A 9,998-nucleotide genomic window follows, 5' to 3' on the forward strand; every position below is an offset into this window, starting at 1 on the left:
AGCATTTTTTACCTATGATAATTCTATGTAAAAAAAATATATTAAAGGGCTATAAAATCAATTCTAAAATCGTAATATCATGACTTTCAGAGGATTGTACCGTGGTAATAAATTTGGTCGCTTCTGTTACTTTCTGATCAGGTCCCAAAAGAAGCAAACATCGATTAGTATTGGATAGATAGTCATGAAAACGTGGAGGGTTGAGCAGCCTTTTCTTGTCTTAATCACTTGCATGGTTCTATTGCTGTAACGTCACTGGTCCTTCTCCTTTCCCATTCCCCTCCTGACAACTTAGCATGCTCCCTTATTAGCATAAACTTCACTTTTAATCTTTGCTTACTTTAAATATGAAAGGCTGTACTTTCAATTTTATTCACTTATAAAACAGACTTCAATTATGTAACTGCTTTTATTTTTAATATATATGCCTCTAATTTTTAACTCATATCACTTTCAATCATAGTAAGTAATAGTGATACATGAAGAAGAAGATCGAGATTAATTTGTCGTAAAATTCAGGTCAAGGACAGATTTATTAAAATTTGCCTTAAATTTTGTACATTTTCTATCATAATTAGAATTACCTTTCTTAGTCTTATCGGAAAAGGTTTCCTTATTGAAAAGATCTCTTCCCTATTAAATTTATTCTTTCTTCGAGGAAGGACTTTGTACAAGTTCTCTCTTCTCAAGTCCTGACACAATAACATCTACAATACAATCATCAAAGAGTTTTGCTTAATGAGAGATTTTTTTCTAATGATTTTTATGCTTTTTGAAAAATATGTTGGTCAATTGACCGAAATATATTAATAATATATTTTTTGTATTGTTTGTTTTTTGTTGTTTGAATTATCGTTTCTATGATTTAAAAACTATTAGCTTTCACATGACGCCCTACCATTTTCGAATCCAACAAAAGATACGCGCAGTTGGCAGAGAAATGACCTTGAATGAAAGTTTTTAGAGAACATGAATTAGGATAGAGAGTTAATCGGTAGTTGGGCGTTGCCTAATTTCTCCTTGATATCAGTAGTAGCTGTAGTTCTTGTTTTTTCATTTCTGTTACTATTTGAGGTACAACCTCTTAAAATAGGGTAAAGTGGTGTGTAACTCCACCTTTTCGGGACTCTATTTATGAGAATATATTGAGTATGTTATTATTATTTTTTGTTCAAATCTTATACCATCGATATTAAAAAAAAAACCTGTCATAAAATCTCTAAAAACTAAAGGTGACCGATTATATTTTTCGTCCAATGTCTACTTTCTGTAATCTTTTTTTTTGTGTTGAATTCTCTAATCTTTTTCTTAAAACTACGTACACAATTACTTGACCATATTACTGTAGTTTCTGCTAGGAACTTAATTAGGACATCTCAAAATAAGTAAAATCCATTAAATTATACTATGTACTTTTTTCATTTTGGTCTATTGAACAGTATATATCAGCTTATGTGTTTAAATTCTTTTAATTTTTATTTGTTGCAAGTCAAATACAATTGTAGAAAAAAAATGATATACTAATCCAAGATCAACTAGTAATAAACTTTTTTTTTTTTGTTATAGTAATAAACTAAATATTCTAGAGAGCAACAACAAAGTCAAACTATGAAAAAAGAAAAAAAAGAACGTGGTGGGTAAAGATTTTTTATTTTTCTTAGTTTAAGTTTGGTGGGGTGTATTTTTTTTTTTACATCTCTAACTTTTATCATAACAGATTGTTTATTTTATATTTTTATCATTTATTTTTATATTTTTATCGTAATAACTTTGCATGTCCTAGGCGAGTGCATTTCATTTATAAATACTCGCTGTAAATTCAGACATTCAAACAGTGTAATTACGGTTGATATCTGAAAATCCAAAAATCATTTGAATATCTTATTCCTCATCCGAATTCCAAAATTCCATTATTATTTCACTGTCGATCCTTCCAAATATCTCGGTCAATTTCATTTACCGGTGAAGATGTCGACGGCGAGAGCCGGTAACGACGATAGTTCTAACGGCGTTGATACGACTCCGTTACTTACTGATCAGGTGTTTAGGAGCCGACGTTTGGCGCGCCGAGCTCCGAGCTTAAGAGGAGCGGCTCGATTTCTCCGGCGAGCAAGTAGTCACAGAATGATGCGTGAGCCGTCAAGGCGCGTGAGGGAAGCTGCAGCTGAGCAAATAGAGGAACGGCAGAGCGATTGGGCGTATTCGAAACCTGTAGTGATATTGGATCTTTTATGGAACTTAGCTTTTGTGATTGTATCAGTTTCTGTGTTGATTTTGAGCCTTGATGAGTCGCCGTCTATGCCTTTAAGGCTTTGGATTATTGGATATGCTTTACAGTGTTTGCTTCATATGGTTTGTGTTTGCGTTGAGTATAGACGCCGAGTTCAGCTTAGCGAATCCTCGACGATTTTGAATTCTGAGCAGAGAACATCTGCAGCTGCTGGAAGTTGGAACAGTTCGAGTTCGGGAAGTGACGGCGGGGAACCTGGTGATTATCAGTCTGAAAGGCATCAGAATGAGGATGAAACTAGGTATAGTTCTCTTTGGAGACATTTGATTTGATGAGAATTTTTATTCTTATCTAAAAAATTAGTACAAAATGTGAACACACGAGTAAATCTTCTTGTTATTAGCAGTTAGCATAGTAGTTGACTAGTTGTTAATGCTGTTGTTTAGTCATTTCGTTGATTTAATGAAGAAGGATTTGCTTGTTAGGTTAGCATAGGCATTTTGAGTTGAATAATGGTATGTTTCTTGGCCCGGATATTAGTTGCTCAGGCTGCTGGCAATGAATTGGTATACTCAGTGTGCTTCCTTTCAGAATTAACCTGTAATTGGCAATCCATGTTACTAGTGCATTCGAAAGACACAGGCGCTGGTTTGTCAGGTGGGAGAAAGGTACTCTAGGCTGCCGAATACAAACTTTGTCGCTTGAAGTTATTGAAATTGATGCCTGTTGCGGATAATGAAAGCCTGTCCGTTGTTTTACAAGGAGAATGATTACAATAAAGAAAGGAAAAAATGTTTGTTGCCGAAGAGTGTCAAAATGTTTGAAAGAGAGTTCTTCTTATTCTCTTCTCTTGATAGTTATTTCCTGTCAGTATCTCATTGTTTCTAGAGGACTGGAGTCATATGGACGCGCCTCATAATGTATTGATGATTCTTAATTTTTCATCCCAGTGTTGCTAAGCATCTGGAATCTGCAAATACCATGTTTTCTTTCATTTGGTGGATAGTTGGTTTCTATTGGATATCTGCTGGTGGCGAAAGTTTGACCCATGATGCACCTCAACTTTACTGGTTTGTCCCAAGCGAATCTCTGGTCTCTGTATTTGTTGTTATTTACTTTGGTGTGATGTTTATCTGGGTTCTTTGCAGGCTTTGTCTCACATTTCTAGCATTCGATGTATTCTTTGTTGTTATATGTGTTGCCGTGGCATGTCTCATTGGAATTGCTGTGTGTTGCTGTCTACCATGTATTATTGCTATTTTATATGCAGTGGCAGACCAGGTAATTATGTAGTTTCTTTTTTTTACCTTAAACATCACATGGTACATAGGAAACTACTTTTTTGGGATGTAGTGCCAATTATCAGCTAAAAAACGTTCTGTGAGTGCAAGAAATAGATCGTGGAAGTATGTTCTGTGATATCTTATTCTTTTGTTTCATACCTTTGTGTCTTATTAAGGTTCTAATTAGCACCTCTTTCTTGAACTCATGGTTAACATAGATGCTCTTTTTTTATGCGAGTTCTCATGTATTCTTCTCTCATGAATGGAAATTTTAATATAAATTAGTAAATTCACAGGATAGGTGAACTGTTGAAGAAAGTCTCCAAAATGTGAACCTCACCTATGCCCCCTCACCCCTCGAAATAGAAGAAGAAGATATTGCAGTTGTGACCCTGTAGTTTGCTTTTGTCGTAGACAGTAGAGACCTCTTTTTCCAATGAAGCGATTCAATCAGGAAGATGCAACAAGTAAAAAAATAGTTAGCTCCTATACATGTATACCGCCTTAATTATGATCACAGACGCTAATAATTTTTTTTTAAAATAAAGATCAGTGTTATTCGAAAAAAGGAAAAAGTGAAATTACTCCAGCAGAAAAGGTTGAAGACATCTAGTTTTGAGGAAGTGGCTGGGAATTGGGATCCCATCAAAACATATATGGTTTCTGTATGTTCACACACCCCAAAATACTTGCAGGGACCATACCTTAGAAACTTGATGACGACAGTCAAGCACACATAAAGCGAGGTGAAGCGCTCAACATGTTGGAGCCTCTCTTTAGGGCTTGAGCGCGCCTTTGATAACGCTGGTTTTCATTACAAAATCTATGCCTCAATCGCTAGCAAGTTTGTGTTGCCTATATGATCCTCAAAGTCTAGTATATAGTTTTCATTATTCAAGAAAATTATTTTATGGGTTATTATTCCATTGTTCTAGGTGGGTTATCAAGTAACCCTTTTTTGACTTGTTAATGAAGTAGACAAATTACCGTCTTACTGATGCTGATATGAGATATTATGCAAGAAGTAGAAAGTCTGTTATGTTGCTCTTTAATGCAATCTTTTTCTGGTCGTTCTGATTAGTTTTGAGATTTTTTTTCCAATCTCTTTGCTTGTATGCAGTAGTTGGGTAACTTCCTTTTTTAAGAGGTGGTGCATTTCCTTTACGGAGAAAGTTGAATCTAGTTTAGAAAAGCATTATTCAAGTTATCTGTGATTACTCCAAAGTTAATGGGGAGTGGGAATTGGGAAAGAGGGGCAGAACAATTTCTCTTAGCAATTTTGACTGATAATTGTAGCTTATCAGGTGATACTCTAGATATTGCAAATAGATAAAATACGGACAGCATTTGAACAAAAAATTCATTTTAAATTAAGAAGAGCTCCTTGTATGCACCCAATCCCTCCAAAAGAAGTATGGAGTACTAGAAGCATTAAAATTTGATGAATTTAAAAGCGCACAGCATTGGGTCCCTTTTAATTGGTCTTTAGAAGAATGTACTCTTTCTACCAAACCATTCAGGAAAAAAAGATTAAAAAGAACATTGCTAAGAAAAGGTGTTATTTTGAAAGAACATGAATTTTCTCATATTACGTTTGCTACTTAATGGTAAAAATAGCATAGATCTTTCTATGGGTAATTATGGGCCAATGGATTTGTTGATGTCTTACTATCAAGCCTCCCTCGCGTATAAATATTGTAGATTTTTTCAGTCAATGATGTAATGCCAATTTATGTCTAGCATGTTCATCACCCATTTGTATGGTCAGGAAATGGTTTTAGACTACAACACCATTTGCGCTCCTCCTTTTATCAGATGATTACCTAATTTTGCTAACTCTAATCCTTTAATGTCTTCAATTATTATCTTTTAACTTCATCATAATACTACACTGGGATGACCAATGAAGTTTGAAAAGGATGTGAATCTTGTCTTTGAAACTTGGGTATATGCCTAAATTTAAAATGTGAGATTGGAGCATGTTATATGGAGAAATCCCCCTTTTAGTGTCTACTTCCATGTACTCCAATCCCTATTTTAGTTAAAAATGCGATGTCTTTCGAAGCAAGTGCCAGCAAATGGATTAAAAACGACTAAGAGACCATTGTATGTAGTAGAGGTTGGGGGAGGGTTCACAAATTGTCTGTTTCTTGGTCAACAGGTAAGAATGCTCACTTTTTTTTGGGCCTCCTAACATGATATTCACTTAAGTGAAACTTCAATAAAAGATTTTATACAGTAAATTTTAAGGCCTGGTGCCCTGTAGAATGCAGAAGTTGGTCTGTCTCGCCTATCATCCTCTTTATTGTCCATCCTGCTTAGCTTGTGAAGCTGGAGTTTACATCACTACTAATTGAATAAGGCAGCTTGCAATGAAACAGAGGAAATAATGTAGAACTGAACTATGTAGACTCGAAACCTTTTGGTTTAGTAGTAACAACTCTTTGCTGAATCGACATATTTCTAGCTCTAATTTGGTTTCACATTATGCTAAGACCTGTATAACATGGTAACTGGGGTCTCACTTTTCCTTTACTATCCTCCTTGGCTACTCTAGGAAGTTTTTGGAGACCGGCATTATTGAACTTTCAAACATGCATATAACGTTCGTGATTTGGCTTTCTTTTCTTTTCATTACTCCCGTCAGTCAAGTATAAAACCTGCATCCACCAAAACTCAAGTACTTGATTTGCATCCTTTGGGGTCTAAATATGTTTTACCAACCCATTTCCCCCCTATTCACTAGCAATAATACTTGCTTTGCCCAACTCCCTTCTATCTTTGATTCTCCAAGTAGAAGCAAATTGCGTAAATCAGTGCCTAGAAGATTGCAGTAAAATATATCTTCGTGGTAGTAAAATTGCTTCAACTTGTGTATGGTAGTTACTTTAGGGTCTTGTGATTTGTGTGAGAAAGGCTTATACATGCGAAATAGTATTGATTGACATGGTTGAAATGACGTGCCTGATAATTGTAAGTAATGGTAAGATACTGTATCTAAGTCTGTAATACTTCCATGTTGTGCTGGGTTGTATCTAAATATAGTAGCCTTCGGTCCTTATTTATTTGTTGTGCACCCTTGTAGTTCCGGGTTGTATAGAGTGGGTGTCTTTTGTAGAGAACCATGTATCGTTGTAGGTTCTTTACTTTTTGGTATACTTCTTGTGTACGGCCGATTTTGGCCCTGTGATTAATGAAATTGTTTTCCTAATTAAAAAAAAAAGTCTACTTCCAATATCTCACTCCTTTCAAAATGCAAAACGAAGGTACACATACTCAACTCGATTGGAAATTTAAATTTGATATTGTAGGTCCTTATCTTTTATTTTAATCCCACTTTGTGCTGAGTTTCATGAAAAGAAATATTTTTACTTATTCACTACGATCACGGAAAGTAACTGGAGGATTTAAATGAATAGTGTTCCTACTTTTGGATTGATGTATATTTGAATGATTATGATTTCAAATATTGTGTGGCTAGTCAACTGTACAGAAATAGTAACTGTTACTTTATTTTCTACAACAGCAAAACAACAGCATACCCAGTGAACCGTCTTTATTTCTATCTTATGCCATTGGTTGTGTGTCTTGCATCCTGAAGTTTCTCTTTTTGCATCAACTGTCTGAAATATCTTTCGTAAAATTGCTTTCTTCTTGAGATAGGAAGGAGCAACCAAGGAAGACGTTGAGAGATTGCCTAAATACAAGTTTCGAAGACTTGGTGATTTTGAAAAACAAAATGGTGAGATTCAAGAATCATTTGGAGGAGTAATGACTGAATGCGACACTGATACACCCATTGAGCATGTTCTTCCACTGGAAGATGCTGTGCGTTCTATAAAATTCTCTCTTTGATTAGATTTGCCATAAAGTTTAGAGAAACTTCCCAATCTTTATAGGAATTAATTTCGTTCATTCTTGTCTGTTGCAGGAATGTTGCATTTGCCTTTGTTCCTATGAAGATGGAATTGAGCTGCGTGAGCTCCCTTGTCGTCACCATTTTCACTCCGTCTGCATAGACAAGTGGCTGTACATGAATGCAACTTGTCCTCTTTGCAAGTTCAATATACTTAAAAGTGGCAATCAGAGCAGCAGTGAAGATGCATAAGCCTGTTTAATACTGTATATGCAGCCATCAAAATGATCATCTTGTTGTACTTCTGGTTGTTCTTATCAGATTCAGCCTCTAGTAGGTGCTTATATTCGCATGTCCTAGCACTTGCATCTCTTGTCATGTTGTAGTGTGTAATTTTGTGTGCTTACATATGTTTGTAATACTTTCTTGTTCTATATCACATGTAGATGTCCAATTTAATCTGAGTGATAATGTACGAAATCTCATCATCTTGATGTTTGATACGACTCCCTATTAGGGTAGCTTACACTAGTGGTCAGCCTACAATTGTGCATTTGTGTTTGTATTGCCAGTACCATTGACCCATTTTCTTGATCTGTATTAAAGCTTACGATATTACCAGATCTTCATGTATTTCGCTGCATGTATCAGGTGGCGTTTACCAAACTCATCCAAATTATCACTCGACTGTGAAAATACGAAAGTGCCTAAAATACCGTATACAAATTGTTTGCAAAATCTTAACAACCCAAACGTTAAAAGGAAAAAGAATTAGCTTCAAAAGAAAATGAATCAAGGAAAGTTTATTCCGTACTGCTTAAATTTAAAATTTTCATTTCAGACATCACTGTTTCTGTTATTGCGTTTGTTTTTTTTGTGTTTGATAGAGAACCAACTTTCAGGTAAGTCAGAAAACTGTTTTATAAGGATTAATTCACAATTACTTAATACAACTCTAGCCTTGTTTTCTAATAAGTTAATACATTAATAAACAATTCATCAGTCAAAGAGTAATTGGTGAATATGGTTATGCAACCACTTAACAAATAAACAGGTTACATACACGAGAAGAACACTATTGTTATCAATCAGAATATATAGTAAATTTGAAGAGAAAAATGAATACTAAGGGCAAAAGTTAATAAACGAATATTTTTCATATCAAAACTCCCCCCCATATATATATATATATAAATGGCGTTCTTAGTGTGCAGTGTACTTAATACACAATATTGAGATACCAATTTTGAATAGTCCTCGAATTCGGATTTGTTAATCAATGAATAAATTAAGCTTTTCAACATGTTAGTTGAAATATTTTGAGGTTTCACAAACGGAATAACAAAAACCTGCAATGAGACGAGCCTTGCTAATGTCTTTTTGGGCGTTTTGCTAGGGCCTCTCACCCCTTTATTTATTTTTCATTTTCCCCCAGTCTCAACTCTCAATATGGTTTAATTTATTTAAAAAATTTCCAATCGATGCCTTGTAGGGTTAAAGAATGGGAAAATTTCAGAAATAGCAACTCTGTAGCCTTAATTATAACTTTTATAGCAACAGCTTCATAATTACGAAAAATAGCAAATTGTATTTGTATTTAAGTAAAATGTTGCTATATAAATACATATACAAATATATATGTATTACTCATAAATACATATGCACAACTGAAAAATATATATTCTTCTATTACTATGAAGTGGGTAAAATATTGCTACTTTTGCTATAAGTTGTAATTTTAAAAAAGTGTTGCTATTTATTGTAATTATAGTCTTAAGGATGCTAGTTTTTGTAATTTTTCCTTAAAGAATAGCATCCACGTGTAGCCGTATATGTCAATTGGCCACATGGGTTAAAATTTGCAATTATTAGTTTTGGGGCAAAATGACCTTTTGACCCCTGTACTATGTCGGTTTTGTAAGTTAGACATTTCTACTTACATGTTTGTCATCTGGACCCCTGAACCTACTAAAAAACAACATTTTAAACATTTTTTTTATGAGTGTAATACACTCTCCCACGTCAACTGCCATGTCATTTCCACGTCATTTTTATATATAAAAAATATTAAATATTAAAATTAATTAATTAATTAATTAAAAAAAAAAATGCCCCCCCCCCCCCTTTCCTCTTTGTTCCCTCTCTTTCCCTTTTTTCTTTCCTCTTTTCCCATTTCCTATTCTCCTTCTGTCTTTCTTTTTCTTCTTTTTTTTCTACTCTCTTCTTCTTCTTCTTCTTTTCTTTACAATTACATTCGATTTTCTTTCATAATTAACGATTTCTAATCTGAGTTTTAAGTTTTGGCTGCTAATCAAACTCATTTTTCATCATAATCGATGATTTTTGCTCTGGGTTTTGAGTTTGGACTGCTAATTTGCACTGTCGATGATCTGGCTTACTGTAAAAAGGATAAAATTGAAAATGGGAAAGATGGGAAGCAGCTAAGCAAAGTATTGAGGGTGAAAGTTTTGACTTTTTTTTTCTACTTTCAATGCACCAAAAAGCATGTAAGATTGTTGGATTATAGAAAAAAATTGAAAATTTTTTCTTATGAATTCAAGATTCATAATACCCATTTTGTAGATTGATTGTTTCAGCTATTGGGTATAAAAAGTTTTGATTTTTTGTT

At 34.2% G+C, this 9,998-nt stretch overlaps 1 protein-coding gene across 1 annotated transcript; it reads left to right on the forward strand.

Moving 5' to 3' along the window:
* Positions 1-1,599: 1,599 nt before the first annotated feature.
* Positions 1,600-7,900, forward strand: LOC107873367 (E3 ubiquitin-protein ligase At1g12760). Its single transcript, XM_016720208.2, has 5 exons — positions 1,600-2,531; positions 3,181-3,300; positions 3,379-3,511; positions 7,177-7,341; positions 7,445-7,900. Exons 1-5 carry the CDS (start codon positions 1,969-1,971, stop codon positions 7,619-7,621), a joined length of 1,158 nt encoding a protein of 385 aa, XP_016575694.1. The 5' UTR covers positions 1,600-1,968; the 3' UTR covers positions 7,622-7,900.
* The last annotated feature ends 2,098 nt before the right edge of the window (positions 7,901-9,998 follow it).

This window comes from Capsicum annuum, chromosome 1 (assembly GCF_002878395.1).
Source record: "Capsicum annuum cultivar UCD-10X-F1 chromosome 1, UCD10Xv1.1, whole genome shotgun sequence".
Taxonomy (NCBI): domain Eukaryota; kingdom Viridiplantae; phylum Streptophyta; class Magnoliopsida; order Solanales; family Solanaceae; genus Capsicum; species Capsicum annuum.

Bases quoted from the DNA above. Each gene is read 5' to 3' on its own strand.
- LOC107873367 (XM_016720208.2), top strand. From the start codon at position 1,969: ATGTCGACGGCGAGAGCCGGTAACGACGATAGTTCTAACGGCGTTGAT. The intron at 3,512-7,176 runs GTAATTATGTAG...TTCTTGAGATAG, and splicing joins TATATGCAGTGGCAGACCAG to GAAGGAGCAACCAAGGAAGA. The intron at 7,342-7,444 runs GTGCGTTCTATA...TGTCTGTTGCAG, and splicing joins TTCTTCCACTGGAAGATGCT to GAATGTTGCATTTGCCTTTG.